The sequence below is a fragment of the Numida meleagris genome, chromosome 7 (genome assembly GCF_002078875.1).
Source record: "Numida meleagris isolate 19003 breed g44 Domestic line chromosome 7, NumMel1.0, whole genome shotgun sequence".
Lineage (NCBI taxonomy): Eukaryota > Metazoa > Chordata > Aves > Galliformes > Numididae > Numida > Numida meleagris.
The window spans coordinates 2,578,150-2,595,478 of record NC_034415.1 but is presented as its reverse complement, the minus strand read 5'-3'; the positions used below and the strand labels follow the sequence as shown (position 1 = coordinate 2,595,478).

The 17,329-nt window shown below is 37.0% G+C and overlaps 1 protein-coding gene across 3 annotated transcripts in view; it reads right to left on the bottom strand.

Annotated features, from left to right (window-relative positions):
- DENND1B (DENN domain containing 1B) overlaps window positions 1-17,329 on the bottom strand; it is a 151,690-nt gene that overhangs the window by 14,131 nt on the left and 120,230 nt on the right. For all 3 annotated transcript variants that reach the window (XM_021404161.1, XM_021404162.1, XM_021404163.1), the window contains 4 exons: window positions 13,771-13,811; window positions 13,015-13,083; window positions 10,519-10,575; window positions 9,607-9,717 (listed from right to left, as the gene is read on the bottom strand). In XM_021404161.1, the coding sequence (XP_021259836.1) occupies window positions 9,607-9,717; window positions 10,519-10,575; window positions 13,015-13,083; window positions 13,771-13,811 (278 nt within the window). The remainder of the gene's footprint in view (window positions 1-9,606; window positions 9,718-10,518; window positions 10,576-13,014; window positions 13,084-13,770; window positions 13,812-17,329) is intronic.

The window sequence follows — 17,329 nt, the reverse complement described above, 5'->3', positions numbered from 1 at the left end:
GGGTAGAACCAAACAAAGTGAGAAGGAGTCTTTATACTGTTCTTCTCTGCTCCCTGGTAGCCTCACAAAATGTACTACTTCGGCATAAAAATGCAGACAAAATACGGGAATGCTAAAGGGTTTAAATTTAAGATGGTTACATTCTTGATTAGGCATGAAAGTCAATCTTTGAAATGTCAGTTTTTTATTTAATACCAGACCTTTCAGAAGCACGACTTTCTGGAACGAGTGCTTATTGATCAGCAGCGAGGCAGGAAGTTTAACCAGGCTGCTGCCATTAATTGTCCTCAACGTAAGAAACAAATAATCTTTTGAGTAATGGCAGCACATATATAACTTCACATTTACTGCCTACTCAATATATCAACACGTGTAGAATTTCAAGTAAAGAAAAATATCTACTACACTTCAAATACACGAAGTAGTGTTTGCTTTTTCTTAATAATTTAAAGATAATTCATTCAGTATGAGAAAGCAAAATAAACAGAAATCCACTATTACTTGTGCTTCAGTTTTTTATTTCATTTATCCTCTACGACACAATAACAGAAGTAATTACAGCTTCACCTTCAGTAGGGAGGCAAAAGACCAGACCCTGTCCAACTTTCTAGTTAACCACAACCCACTGCCTTTCTTTCCAGTTAAAGACTGAACTGAAGCAATGGGTAACGAGATCACAGGAAACGTATTTCACCTTGCACTCCACTAGAGCCAAGACTGATAGGGAAGAGGGAAAGAACAGAGATAAAACATAAGTACAGATACTAACGTTTCTCTTCCTCGTTGCCTTTCCTTTTTCAAGGATATGGTACAAATAACCAACGACAAGCTTAAAGTAGTGCTTGGAATACCAATTAGCTACACCAGCACCAGACCAGGACAGATGCAAAATGAAATTCCAGATGAATTTCTAGAAGTGGTCTCTTCAAAAATTCCTTGCAAGTTTTTACTCACTTAAAGTAACGTAATGATGCCACAATGTGTGATATCACAGAAGTTGCCTTGAATATAAGCTAAATGGACACCACCTAAGATGCCATATATCCTTTTATTAATAGAGGTAGTAGAATTACATGGGACCTATGGATAATTTTACAAAGTATTAATGCAATATAAAAACAGCTTCATCTTTCCTAGGATAGAGACCTTCTCTGCTTTAACAAATTCAGATGCACAGATGATGTATTTGAAAGAGCATGAAGTGGCTGGATAACACAAAACTGTATGCCATGAGACAAAAATGTCCTTGATTCTGAGATCTTGATAACTGAAATTATACAGAAGAGGAGATCCACAAAGAAGTAGGTCTGCAATGAGAGAAAGAAATCCTTTCTGCGGCAATAAAGAGTCTGCCAGAGCAGGAAAGTTCCCAAAATATGTTTAAAGATAAAGGCAACCAAAACTTTGTAGATAAGAGTATGGGCAGAGATACTTGAAATGAGCTATAACACAACAGAAACCTCCACTGACCTCAGTAAAGCTCAAGGTAACATGAACATCAGGGCTGAGGCAGGATTTGTCACAGCAGTGATCATTTCTTGAGGTACTTGGTCATGGAAAGCACATTCTAACTATTTCTGTTCCAAATTAGGGTGGTGACAAATTAACAAACTCCATGCTTTCTACATTCATACTCCTGAACACAGATGTTATTTGAGGATTTTACAATACTGCTTTGGATTTTTGCAGATTAATCACGCTTCTGCAGTCACATTTTTCAGACACAGTTGTTTTTCTTCAAAACAACAAGAAATCTCCTTTTCTCTGACGAATCAGAGCTGTTTCTCTCGGGAAGCCTGTGACATCTCCCACCCCTCTGTGTTAACGTGGCTGCGCACTGCCCACAGCCAGCATGGTCCTGCACAGCCAGCCTGCGCTCATCCCTCCCCGTGGCACAGGGGCCATTCTTAGCAGAACCGGCCACTTCCAGCTGACACGCTGTGGCACCACGCCACGCTGCAGCCTGGCTGCACAGAGCTGCATTTCTGTTGGCAGCAAGCAGAAGTGTTAGCCTTTTAAAATAGGACATCTGAGATTTCCAGTGCTATTTGCAACTAAAGGCAGCAGCTATTTTATAAACAAGAATTCTTTATGGTTTGGTCGGGGTTATTTTATGGGCGATTTTATTTATTGGATTCACCTGGCAGAAATTTTAGTTACGAAAACTAAAAAAAAAATTCTGCTTATTTTGTTCTTTTTTTTTTTTAATTGTTAGTAATACCTTAGGTTTTTTCAATTATTTGAGCAAAGGGAAGCAGCAGCACGGAGGGCTGAGAGGAGTACACAACAGAAAGGAAAAATTAATCCATGTCCGTATGTGCAAAGGTATGTGAAAGGCAGGAAAGAGGATGTTTCTGAGGTAGCATGAAAGCCCACAGACCAGAACGTAGCACAGAGTGTAGCTTCAGTGATTCAGAAGAGTTGCAAACCCAGTTCACCTGGTTGGAATATGTTATCTATTTGATATCATTCCTATGCAGGTAAAACCAAGATTACTGGTTAAGCCAATCTTTTAGTTAAAATGTATGACATAGTCTTACATCAGCAGAACTATCACACGGCAAAATCCCTCCTAGAATTAGCGATGGCAGATCACACGCAACCTTTCTCAAAGAAAAAATTACCAAATGCACAAACATGTTAAGTGAATAACAGAAATGGCTGAAGGTAAAATGCATTAAGCAGATGTGATCCTAAACACAAAAGTCACATGTTTTTAGACTTCAAAATTTAATGGGAAGCTCAAATATTACAAAAAATTACATAAGGTGAAACCTGAACAGCACTGTACTCTGACCATCAAACCTCTGGACAATAGAAGAACCAATAAATACCAGACACATTTACAAAGAAAAGTGGTTGTGCCCTAAAACAGAAAGATTGATTCAAAATACACTTCTGCCCGATGCTCTCAACCAGAAGAATTAGGCAGTTAGAGCAGTCCACTCGCCCGTCTGGCACGAGTAAGGCTATTCTGCTTGACACAAAGGGTCTTCACACGGCACCTCGGAATATGGATGGCACTCTGAGTTGGGTACCCTGCACTAATTCCAGCTACCCTCACACCTAGATTACACAACAAACAGCAGGAAAGCAGCATTACTGGGATGTAATCTAGACCCTAGGTGGGCTGAATTGCCCTTTGGTCTCGCCTCTCTCATTCCACCCACTGTGGAAAAAGCACAAGATACCACTGCAAGTAACTTTGACATTTCAGTGAAGTGTCTAAAATTATCTGGGTTGAATCCTGGCGTTCACATTCAGGGACACTGAGATCCCTGCAGGAAAGGCTCTTTCTGTTTCTTCTACTTCTCCCTCCTTCTGCCCCCAGGGCAAACTTTACTTTTAATTGAACTTTTTTATTCATTTTTTTTTTCCCCACTCAGTTACAGGATTAGAGAGAGAAAGAAAAGTTTTGGGAACAGACAGTGACAGAGCTGAAGCTTTAGATACAACGTTGTGCTCTCTGAACTTTCAGGCCAGAAGGCAAAAGCAATCTGGAAGGGACATGGGTGGACTGACCCCTGGGCCCCCTGCTTTGGACAGGGGAGGTCAGAACACTGCCTGTGACTGATCCTCAGGAAGACAGAAGAAACAGTAATTTAAACAGAAGATAGCATTGTCACATTAAGATGTCCACAAGCTCTCCTGTTTGTGAAAGAGCATTTTTGTTTCAGATACTTTCATTTGTTTGTAGAAAGGCCCTCGGAAAAGCTGCTCTTGCATTTGCTAACAAAGTAAAATCTAGTAGTCAGACCTGATAGCCAGGAAAAGCATCTGCAAGCTTTTTACTGCCTGAATTTCTCTCTTAGATAGATCAAAGTTAGATGCACTGGTGATATTGCCCTGAAAAAATAAGTGTTCCATTAAATGTCCCACCAGGCAACAAAAAATTCCAGAGCAATTTCCTGACCATTAAACTATCTTTCCACTCTTTTTTTTCGTTTTTTAATAACATTGGAATCATGGTAATTAGTGGAGAGATTTCTTGAATGATGTTTTCACTGCAAAACCCAAAGAAGGACAGGCAAGGATTACTTTGTTTTATGGGTGAGCAATGGACAGAGCCCTGCCAGAGATGTGCAACAGCCCTTTGCTGAAATCCGTGGAGAGAAGAGAGCGGGCACAGAGGAGGGCAGGACCCTCACTAACAAAAACACTGAGAAACACTTTACAAAGCCATATTGCTTCTTTTTAATTTAAATGCATTCCCTGATAAAATGAAAATCAGCCACCATTGCAGCAGAGGCAGTGTCTGCTATCACCTGGTGAGGGGAAGCTCTGAGCAACGGGGGAACAGCAGCTCTGCTTGGTGCTGTGCATTCCTGCCAATAAACGTATGCACGATACATGAAAGCACCTAAATCTTTAGGTTACATTAAACCCTGCTAATCTTTTAGTTAAATAATAATAATAATAATAATAATAATAATGATGCAAGGAAATGGTGCTTGATTTTTAAATGATCTGCCATCACAAAACGCGAGGCTTTTACAAGGCAAAGGATACACTCTTGGAGCCACGAGAGGGCAGTCTCGTAATCTGCAATTTGAATTTTTGCTGCCTAGGTTTTCATTTTTAATTAAAAGGAAATCTGTTTCACAGAATGAAGAGATCTTATTTGACGCACCAAGACAAAAGATTTTTCTCCAAATTACGGAAGCTCATGATATTTACGGCATTTTAAAATTATACCATTTTAGCTGAAGAAACAAAATTTACTAACCATCTGAAGCTTACTTCAAAACCATATTTCTCAGAAACAAAATGTAATTTCCATTAAAAACTCACTGTTGCTGGTTATGAAATCTATTTTTAATATTTTAGTCAATGAGAGTTAAAGATACCTCCAGCTATACAGCCAGTATTTTCCATGGACATAAGGCATGGATATGATCTCAAGTACATTAACTGAGTACAAATATAGATGAAGTTCCATAATCAGAGTTATTATAGTTCTGAAATTATTATTGGGCTGTCTGTGAGGGTTTTTTTCCTCTTTTTTTCTTTTTCTTTTAAGTTCAGTCTCAGCATTCAGCCTCCTAATATACAATACTTATATTCAGTACTGCATTGTCACAAGCATTTTCTCTCGTCTTTTACGCTCTTGGAAAAAAACAGCGCCTCAGAACAGCCCACTCTTACCATCTTTTTTCAGGTTAGGGGGGTAATCACTTACTGGGGGCCCTCTGTAGCTAACGATGATGTCATTTATTTTCCTGGTCATTGTAGGGGTATTGACAAATGTGGCACTCCTGAAGGTGAGGTTTTTCTGAACACATCTTCCCTGACACTCGCTGTCTCTGTTGAACTGAAGCCAAGTACCTACTCCAATCTTAATTACATACTTTCTAGTTAATACACTACAATAAAACTGTAAAAGCTACATTTTGATATGTTTAAAAAAAAAAGGTAATTCTGCTCAAGAATACTAAGAAAGAAGTTCAGACTAACATGGCTTTTATTACCTCACGCAAAAGTGTTATTAAAACCTTTTTAGACACTGCATTTAAATCTTGCTAAGTCATGAGAAGTCGTTTGCCTGGCTTCTCAATATACGAGCATTCAAAGTAGCGCTGACACTCCGGGATTCCTGGTAAATCCACCCTTCGAACCCAAACGTCCAGGTTTCCATTACGTCTGCAAGCCGGTGCGTGCCTAACGGCCCAGGTATTACATACCTTTCCTTAGAGACAAGGGGGTATTGCTAACTTACTCATTATAACATGAACCCCTTCTTGTTACTTGGTTTTCTGCAAATCTGCAAGGATATTTTATTAGCCACTAAATACATTAGTACTATTTACATCCTCAAATGCTCCTTTTTTAATAAGCTACCCTATCACCTGATAAAACAGTAAAATTACAAAGACCTTATTCATGAAATCAAACAGATCTTCTGGGCTCATAATAGGCACGTTGTCTTTTCAATTATTTACTTATTTTTAGCAATTCTGTGGAGATCTTGCTGCATTTAGGCCCTTGTCTACCCAGAAATCAGCATTACCTGCGTGTAGGTAATGGAACAGAATTAAAATAGATTCTGCAAAAACGGAACGCTCAGCGCCCTAATACCCTCCTCATCAATACTTAAAGGAACTCAGCAACATCATCAGCAAGACGCTGCAAGCTGAGTTGAAGAGATCTCATGCTTGCATTAATTTTTATTTTAAAAATTTATAGCCAGTAATTTCTTAGATATCCTTTTATATCTAATTAAAGTACCAGATAAAACAGAGACTTATTCAATCAAGGCATGAAACAGTTAACAGCAGTGCACATGCCAAGGTTTTAATAAGGCTTAACAATAAAAAGCTTCAATCCTCCACTTTCCCTAGATTTTGTTGTGGTTTTCCCTTGCTTAGGGCAATCCATCTGTTAATGTTGACTTGCAATATAGTTAATCTTGTACACGTATAAAAAGTGTAGAACAGCTAACCTAAGCAAGAGTAAGCTCAAATGGATATTACAGAGATAGAACAATTCATCCTAGGCAAAGATTAATTGTGTGTATGTGCGCACGCGTGCACGCAGGCACATACGAGCGTGCTCCTGTTATTTCATTTTTTAGGAAGGACTTTCAAAATGCCAATTAGAGGAGGGCAAGCTGATCACGAGCGTTTGCAATAACACATTTAATTATTTGTCCTCCGATTAGATTTTGACAGCTATTTTACATGCTACAATTTGTTTTGATTTACTGTTATTTTCCTGATAGCCTATTGCTGATCTGGCAAAAAAGAATATTATAAGAGCACTGTGAGAGCAGTGATAAAGCTTAGTAAATATTCATTGTTAAAAACGGCTCTGCACTGTGACCAGTGCTGGTATTCTCCCCGGGCCAAACTGGCCTTGTTTTCAATAAAACCAGAGAAGTATCCTTTCCCTGGAGCCCTGTTAGGCTGAGGCTGCAGTTGGAACTGTCATCTTCACACAAAAGCAAAGGGGCTGGGTTTTACAAACGCAAAGCCTAATTGGGAGATCTTCGTGGATGTACTCTTGACATTTATTAAAGCCTCATCAACAAAACAGGAAGTAACCATACTAATTAGCAGACCCACGTACAAACTACTATTTATTGGGGTAAAAGTAGATTCATTTTACATTGTAAAGGAAACAACCCCCAGTCCCCAAAATCCTGTTGTGAACCAACATTTTAAACGGTCTGTTGCAATGAAGGAAACTTTTGCATCATACGCAATGATCCAAATGAAATATATTGTACAGTATGTCAGGCAACTATTACATGGCTTGCACGTTTATTCTTTCCAAGCAGCAGAGAATGAATAGCTCAAAGCATGCATCTGACAGGACTAAATGTAACAACAAATTCTTTATACTTAAGTTTTTAAATGTTGTAATATGGAAGAGAGAGCAAGAAAGCGCAGAGGTTCCTCTTCTTTGCAATCAAGAAGATTATTAAAAAGCTCTCTCTCTTCTGCTTGTTATTTGTTTAGGTTTTGGGTGGATATTCAAACAGATTGATGTCGCAACTTAATCAATACCTGGTCCCTATATTAATTACCTATCAAAGTGCATGAACTGCCACATTAGCAGTGCCACTATACTGCTGCTGACACTCACAGGTAGCATTTTAGAAATCTTTACTTCTTTTGGGGAAGAAGAAAAGGGGAATAGTGTAAACAAGAGGCGAAGGCAACAGTGCAAGATCAGAGTACTTCGGAGCGAGCGCTGCTTGCTCTTTCCCTATTCTTGGGCTCGGGCAGCATCTGGGAAGAAGACCTGGGACATTCTGGTTGCAGCAGGGCAAGAATGTGAGGCCATTAGTTACCATGCATTGCCAGTAAACAAACCCTTTATGTACCTCTGTATGTCTGCAGATATTTACATGCGTGTATAACTGCATATGCATAGAAATCTATGGAATGGCATGCCCTCTGTCTTGCTCACAAAACTAGAAAATGCCTGATTCGAATAGCAACAATAATATTGAGGGTTTTAGCAGTGTGCAGCTGTATGAGCAATCACACACACATAGGTTTAATTGTCCTGTCAGAACAGGCCCTCAAAAGAAATGCTAAATTGCACGGAGATAAAGTAATCCCTCGCCTCCTGCACTTAGCAGTAGGCAGGGCGACCACACCAGCAAATTACTGCACATTTCTTTAATAAAAACAGCCCATGAGAATTCAATGTCTGCAAGAGTACATTTTGTTACATATTTACACAGATACATACAATTTTAGATTCACTTACACTAATCTGCGTATATTTCCTTATACTGCATAAAAAGCTTTTTACTACCTCACGTTATCAAATTATTTTGGTGCAGGGGAAAGAAGTTGCTATATATTAAAATGAGTTATCCATTAGCAATAAATATTTTAAGAACCCGTTCTTGTTTTTAGCATTACAGCACCAGAGTCACGCATATAGCACAGAATATCTTCGGTTCTGATAGGGAGTGAAGAAAATCTGCTGTAGGCAAGTTTCTGAAAGAACGGAGGCACCCCAGTTGCCTGGATGTAAAAATATGGCGAGGGCACACAGTTTGACACTTTATCACTAGCTTTAAAGGGATCATGAAAACATGCACAAACTAAAAACTGCCTAAATAATTAAACGCCGAAAATCATTGTATTATTTATAACCCTACTAAAAATAATGACTTAATGCTAACGTACACTTTCAACATTATTTAGCAATTATCTGCATCAATTCTATGTTGAACTTCACCAGCTTTGTATTTACTATGGATAAAATAAAGCTAATTCAAAACTAAATTGATTATATAGGCAATTCAGTTTTTATCATTGGACTAAAGTACAAAAAGAAAACGTTATTACAATCAGCTAGATTGAATTTCTTTACTTTGTATCTGAGGAGGATAGATGTGTTAAAAACCCACACATAAAAAATCATTGCATTCATTAAAAACATGCAATAACAATATAATGCAAAATTTATACCCAAGCATTAAAACGCATACAAATGCACATTCCTTGCAAGTAAAAAAGTATCACAAAAACTATTTTATTAATACCCCTGGAATAAAATTGTCAAAATGAACGCAGAGACATTAAAAGACTTGCCAAAGTTGGGACGCTACACCTGTTACTGCAATTCAGGACTACAACAGACTGGAGAACAAAAGGATGGGATTGACATCGTATTAATTACTTGGCTTATTAATAAAATAACAAATTGTAACTATCTGAACAGGGCTAAAAGTCATACGACTGCCAAATCGATTTATGACAAATACAATATTGATGTATTCCATTACCAGAAACTAAAATAGATAGCTTAACACAGGTCTGTGAATAGAGCAGAGTGTATTTGCTGTGAGAAACCTTTATCAGAAACAGATTTAAGACAAATTAAATCTCAGATCTATACTGATAAATCTCCTGGGTTTTCCCCTCTCAGCAGAGATGAAGTACGAATAGCATTTTTTCTCCTTCTGAGCATTATACTGTATATAGCAGTATACTGTGACAGAAGTATTGCTTTAAACATCGTGATTTAATCACGCTATTCAAACACAGACAGTAAAATCATCTTAGATTCACTGATGCCTTACTCTAACTGGAAGAAATTTCCTCACGTCCATGTGAAGTAGGACAGACATTTCAGGGGTCTTACCTGTGCAAGTCTTCGCTTTTCTGAGTTCCCTCTTTTCTCACTATGCACTGTGTAGACCGGGGCACTCTGTACTGCAACAGCACCGCAAGTTCGATGATCTTCCTCACTCTCCTATGCAACAAAACAGATTCAAATTCCTTCATTTATAATCATTATCTGCAAATGTATCCTCCATATTATGCATGCAGAAAGCATTCAAAATTATCTTGCCACAATCTATTACTGTCATGAAAATACCATCTGTAGTAAGAAAATCAAATTTAGCTATTCGAGAAGCCAAATCATCAACATTGTCATTTAAAAGATGGATTGTTCAAGTGTCTAGGAAATATTTTTCAAAGTTTTCTTAAAATAGAATAAAATATATTTTAAAAATGGTTCCTTCCCTCTACAGAAAAATCTCAAGTGGAAACAAAATCTTCAATGGGAAAAGCAGCCGCAAAATGCCTAAAGAATCTTTTCTGATATTTCTGCAACGTTACTTTTGTAAAATGAAACTGTTCATTCATTTTTAAACATCGCAATTGTTCACATATCCTATGAAATCCAGAGAACTACATCTTCTGAAATACATTGCACTGCAAGGCTCTTCCATCTCAAATTCTCAGCTTGAAGCAAAGGCTACAATTGTGATATCAAAGCAATCAACTTTATGAAAACATACATCCTGTTAATGCATCTTTGAAAACCTCTGTTGTTCTATGATAAAATATGCAAACAATAAAGAGATTATTCAGTGGATGCATAGAATGACAGATAGTTGCCAGAGGGCTCGTTATGAAAAATGTATTGTTGAACAAAGGGCTAAGCATATTTCAAAAGTCATTAAAAACACAAATCTCATGTGATTTGTAAAGTATAAGCTTCAAGCATACATGAAGCAAGGTAAGAAGTAGAAAGTGTACTACGTACCTTATGTTTCAACTTACTCCTCACTTCTTTTATTCCTTGCCTTGCGTGGTTTTTTGCCTAGAAAATTAAAAGGCCGTATGTAACTCCATAGTCATGCAACATGCTTTATGATGCCACACTTATTTTACTTATTTCCTTTTTTCACACATGGTGCTATAAAGAAGGACAACGACCTGTATCACAAATTTAGTACGTGTTCATCAGGATATTTGATATATTCATGCTTTGTCGGTATATATAGGGTCCTTGCAGTACATGCGTGTCTATGCAGTGAAAACATACGTGCTCAAAAATTCTTCACTATTACTAAAGACAGGCTGAAAATGGTCTTTAACATCACTCCTTTATTTGAAACGGTCCTTTAAATTTGAAAGGCTGTTTTAGCAGTAAGGCACGTTGGAAAAACGTTAAGATTTTTCAAGATGACTGCTACCGTGTTCCAGTCTGGCAACTTGCAGGGCAACATCAATCTTAAGAGAAATGAAGTGATTTCATATGCAGATGGAGATTTTGCCCAGTGTTGCTGAACAGAATAGTGCTGCTATTTAGGGCAGAATTGTGTATGTATTAAAATAGGCAGCTAAGGATCACTGCTGCATAGAAAACAGAACCAAGAATGTTCTTCAATAGAGAAATGAATTATGTGGTAAAAAGAGAGAGAAGGAGGGAGGGAGGAAGATGGAGAGAGGAAAAAAAGGGAGAGAAGGAGAGGTGAAGGGAACAAAACAACAAAGAAAAACTAAGCCTAATAGAAAGTGTGTTTTTCTTAGATGGATATAGCTAGTACAGGAAAAAGCTAGAAAAGTTTTCATGGTTGTCTTGAAAATATAACATTTTAAAATATAGTTAGTGGCCTAAATATGCAGAAATCATCTATTTTTCTATGTTTTTCAGTACATGGAAATTTGGAAGAAAAAAACATTTTCTTGATTCAAGAGGTTGGAGAGTTGCTTTCATCTTTAAATCATACATATCTACAAGCCCAGTAAGAGCACAGAGGGATACCATGTAGCAGATGCTAACCCGAGAGTCACTTTAAACTTTCCAGCTCACATTTGCAGATTTGGATGCATTTAGGAGTGCTTTGTTCTAACTCTGAGGGATGGCACCAGTCACATTATTTACTCAAGGACAGTTATCTAGCAACTAAGACATGCATATACCATTTCTCTGGTGGTAGGCTCCACAAAGTGCAAGTGTGTGAGAAAATAAATGAGAATACCGTAGGCACACACATCCTCAAAAAATTTACCAGTGTTCCTTGGAATGACCAGAAGATCGATTTGAAAAATCTTAATTATCAAGGGCAATTAAGAAAATTGAATGCTGGGATAAGATCATGTAACCACAGTCTAAGCTAATGCAAACCAAAGAAGAATAATTTCCAGATAATCTGTTAATGAACCATTTCTTAAATTATGAATGAGTTCAAGATATGAAGTATATTTAATTTATTTACCTGTTTCTCTCTTCATGACTACTGTTTTTCAACCAATGTAAATTAAAAATTCTCTTTGAAAACTTTACTTAAAATACGCTGCCTTAGACTGATCGCCTGATTTATTCAGGACTACTTATTATGCATTCGACTAATGAAACATTTGGAAAAGTAAAAAAGAAGCCAAAAGTCTTTTCTCACGTGTTTAAAATCTAACCCCTAAATACTTCCCATTTCGTTTTAAACTATTGCTTTGCTTTGTTTCATTCTGTGGGATTTTTCATACTGGCTATACCTTAACAATTCACATGCTCTGTTGGTTAGGCAGGTTTTTAAAATGAGATATTTTAAAGCTCAAAGGTATAAGCAATAAATCCAGCTAAATGTGACTGTTCTGACATAATTTTTAGAACAGCAGATGATACAAAAGACTTGCTGCACACATTACTGATGCTCTACCACGTCTTTACAATAGTGCAGCACATACTGCCAAAGAGAAATCACATCTGTGTAAGAGAGGACTCCATTTGTCCTGAATGATATTCTCAATAGAAAAGACTTTCTACCACATGTTAAGACTACATACTATATAACTACATACTGTAACAATTTCTTAACAATTAAATGTAACATTTACAAAATGTTTTAGACTCTTGTTAACTTTGCAATGCACAAGCTATGTCACCAGACCATAGTGCAAATGAGAATTTCGGTTTTCAGAGTCCATATTTTGATGACGTTCTCATCATGTTACAATGACTTCAGAGCTGCGTATCAACTACCTAAATTATATTCAAATAAGCATTATGATTGAGACAACAGCACAGTGACTCTTTGAAAAAGTCTGTTGTTACGGCACTATCTGGGAGATACCAAATCAGTTCTAAACCCTAGTGCTCACTGAGAAAATGAATGAAGCTGCAAGTGTTGGGCAGGCTGAAGTGTTTGTCTGCAATATATTTACAAAGCATTTAAGTTTTTAAGTATTCAGGAAGAATCAGAGAAGATAGGTAGTTATGGCATTTTTAGATATAAGTTATTTGAAATAGATATCTTACAAATTTGTACGCTGTTTTCACAGCCGGAGTGGCTTTGGTCATTGCTGTGTTGATCAGTGCACCACCCTTCTGCAACACACAAAGCAAAGCATTTTAATAACATTTATAACCTAAGTCAAAAGTTAAGACAACAGGAAAATTTGAGTGTGCTGAAAAGAATTAGCAGCTTAAAGTGGCAAGAACAGCCACAGCTGTGTTTCTTCCACAACCTACTGTCCGCAGACACACAAGGGTTACAGTATGTCATTATCAGAGCTGACGCTTTTATCAATGCATTCTAACAGGATGATGTATTTTCATTCTTCATTCACTGCTACCATATCAAAATCAATTCAGAAGTTATGACTATTTATCTTGTGTTCCTATCCTAAATTATGTAACTTCAAAATACTTCAACTTGAAATAAATGACTATCATGTTTAATCACCTAAGAATTCTATTAATTCTAAAATAATATATTTTACGAATCTTGCAGAATAACAAGGTTATACCAAGCGTCTTCCATTAGTAAAACTGCACAAACCCATATTAGCTATATTGCATGTATACAAGAAGTGATAAGCTCCATGTCACATTGTGCTGTGTCTCCCCCCTCACACCCACAGTAAACGTGCTATATTTATATATTTTCTTTGCAAATAAACATTTTCTATTACATACATATAAGGAAGAGGACAAAGTTTTAAAGAAAAAAAGCTGTCAAGAATATAGATTTTTTGGCAAAAAGCAATTGCTTAGCCAACAAAATATTTATACCTTCACGGTATACATCCATTGCTGATAGGATCTTGAATTTCCTGAAATAAAAATGTAAAAAAAGAAAAAAAAACAAAATCAAACATATATATTCAACACCTTAAATGTTTCAGCTCTCTTCAAAGTCTGCATTAAAAATTCTCTTAGAGGATTATTCATTAATTTTACTCTTCCTAGAGAGACAAAGAACTTAAAGATAAGAATATATACATAGGAAGAAAAAAAAATCTTATTTAATGTTTTCTTTCTTAGTGAATTCCTATCTTTTCACAACATTTTTTTTTAAACTCCAATTGAAGTGCAAAGAGAAATTAAAACTACAGTAGCATAACATAGTGTTAAAAATTCTGAAAAGAAAACATCGACTTAACGAATATCTAAATGAATTGTGCTCAAGAACGATGATCCCACCGGGTAACCTTTCAAGTAAGACAATGACATGGACTGTAGATGGTTCCATCCCAAGGAAAAAGCACTCGAGATAAGTCTGAAGATTATGTCATCATCATGGACTCGTGCATAGGAGAAATCACTGCAACATGCTAACTGTATCTACTTTTTTTCTATAGGGCAAAAAGAATATCTATAAGGCAAGTGATAGCTACCGGCTTATGTAGGGCTACCATGCCACCAAACACAGGGTTAAATTCTATCAAGGTCTTGATGAAGAAATGAATGCTATTTCCAAAATGTGCTTCGGCTGAACACCAAAGACTGGACCCCACTCTGAGACAGTTTTAGAGCAGATCAATCACTTGAATACTCTGGTACAGTGAGCTACCCCAACCAAGTCATGAATGTTGACACGATGAAATTTTGGAGACTTGATCAGTTTTGCAAGGAGCAAATTGATACATCCTTGATGATACAGACTTTTAAAATGAGATTGCAAAACTTCAGCTTTGCAATAAATCAATAAACTAAAGCCTGGGTAGATTTATTGCATGAGATAATGGAAAACCAAATCACGCTCAGTTCCTAGAACATGACTGAGAACTAACTGGATCAGTGTAAAAAGTATTCCCAAGTCTTGGCCAAGTGCAGTGAAGAAACTGAGCTGTATGCAGTTGTACCGGGCAGTACAAGTTTCACCCATGTCTCTAAAATCCACGTAAGCCATTTTGAGACAGACACTCATGCAGGATAGCATGAGTGAAAGCAATGCCTGCTTAGAAAGGAGAGAAATTCATGACTATTATGATCTAAACTTCAGTAAGAACATCAAAGAGAAACCAAAAGCAAATACTACTAAGTTTTTACTTCCTCTATTTGGCTCTCTAGAACTACCAGAGAAGGTAGTGTGAAAGAGCATGTAATAACGTAAAACTTAAACGCTGCTTGTACGTTAAGGAAATGAATGCAGTGAACTATAAGAGCTTTCTCTAACATGCTATTTTATAACTTTAATCTTTTATCTAGCCCACACTATGCTGCGCTCTTGCCACATCCAAGCTGTTTCCTTCATGGCCCATGACTTCAGCAGTTATGGGAGACAGTAAATGAGAGCACAGAAAAACACCAAGGAGCCTGTCTCCTAATTGCGTAGAGAGACTTAAGAGAAGTCAATAAAAAAGTAAAACACACAATCATCTACAGAAAGGCAACGTTAACGCTGCATTCTCTAAGCCAGATATGAAAGCCAAGAAAATGTTGTTTCTTTATAATAAATGATTTCTAATACAGAGGTGAAAAGGTTTTCACTTTTCCACTGTTTTCCTTGTGCTACCATTAGTGACATTAGGACCAGGTAGAAGAAAATGAATGCTGCAGTAAAATTCATGTAATTACAAGTTACTTTACTCCATATAGTCCACAAGAAATCTAAGTGCTGAACTAGTCAAACAATCAATACAGATTGAAAATTGCTTAAAACTCTTCAGAACTATTACTTATTTCTGCAGAATAATACATGTAACAGAAAGTAAAAAGTCATCAGAAAATGTAAGCGTAAAGAAGATAGACAACAAAGGTCTTTTCACGTTTAGGGGAATAAAACTTGTTCGGCTTACTGAAACAAAAATTATTTATAAAAATACTGTCCAATTTCCAGTGTAATTTTCTCTACTGGTTTAATTATGGTGGCGTATGTGGGAAAATGCAAATTAAAAAAGGAGAGATTACTTAAAGAAATACTTTCCATTTGAATCTGCAATTTTTAAATTACGCATTCTCTACTCTAGAATACATTCAACTCTCCTTTTAACAGCTTATAGCTATCTATAGCTCTGTCTTTTCTGAAAACCGGGTTTTCATCTGTGGGGCTTTTTTGTTGGTGGTAGTTGTGACTGGTTGATTTGCTTTTCTGTTGTTTTGTTTGTTTATACGTTTAAAACTTTGGACCACTTGATAAAATGGATGGGATTTAACTGTGCAAAAAGATCATAGTTCTACACCATTAGCGTCAAAAATGTCACCTTCAATTGCATACATATTGTTAGCCCTGCACTTCATAATGATAATGAGACAGCAGTTATGTAAATACTGAATATGTGCCCTAAGCAATTTGTCCACAGCCTGGCAATATACAGCTCGTGAGACTTGAAAAGTCAGCATCCAGTGCAATCCAAGTGAGAAGGGCTCCTGAGGCCGAGCACTCCCTCCCAGATGAGACGTGGTTCACAAGCTACCAGTACATGACCAAAAATCAAACTTTATCTCAGTTCTAATACAGTTTTATTGAGGACTCTTGACCCCTTAACTGCAGTGAGGAAACAGACTCTAAATACTGACAGTACCTATCTGACTAACAGATGCTCAATGGCTAAAATTTGTATACAGAGCAACATAAGCTACGCTGTAATGGCAGAAAAGAAGCAAATCTCTGTTTAACTTAATCACACTTTAATCAAGAAATAAATGATGTGCTAGATCGTAGCACAAGACACAGAGGGTGGGAGAAGGCAGTGAAAACCTTTCAAAGGACTAAGGTATTCTGAGTGTAACAAGGGCATTTTGCAGAAGGTGAGGATGGCTCTGCACCACTCCACGATCTCAGGTTCTCTGCCCTGGGAACATGCTCCTGTAAGAGAGGTCCTGCAAAGGAAGTCCATCTGTCACTGCCATCTGCAACTCGGTGGATTTGGTCAAACCATAGAACCTCAATTTACTGAGGAAGCTTCTACCCTGCTTTCATAAAGTAGTGCTTGTGCTCTGTCATGCATGCTGTGATCCAAGACTTTGAGAGCTGATATAGTGCCTCAAAAAGCAATATAGCAGACACAGCATATAATTGTCTAACAGGAAACCATTCAATAATCCTGCAATAATCAGAAATTGATTCAGCCCACACTCTTCCATAAGAGTTCACTTTGTAAGCTAACTAATGTGAAAAGTGTTAAAATAATTGTCAGTGAATATAACTGTTGGAAATGTCACAAGGAATAATACTTTTTTTTTTTTAATGAAGGAGGCAAGTATTTCAATATTCCTTCTCAGATGATATATAGTCATTCAATATCAAGGTTCAATTTTTTTTTTCCTCAGTAGTACGTTCACTAGAGATAATAAACTTATCTAAACAGAAACCACTGTTTTCTGCACTGCAGAAATAATTAGATGT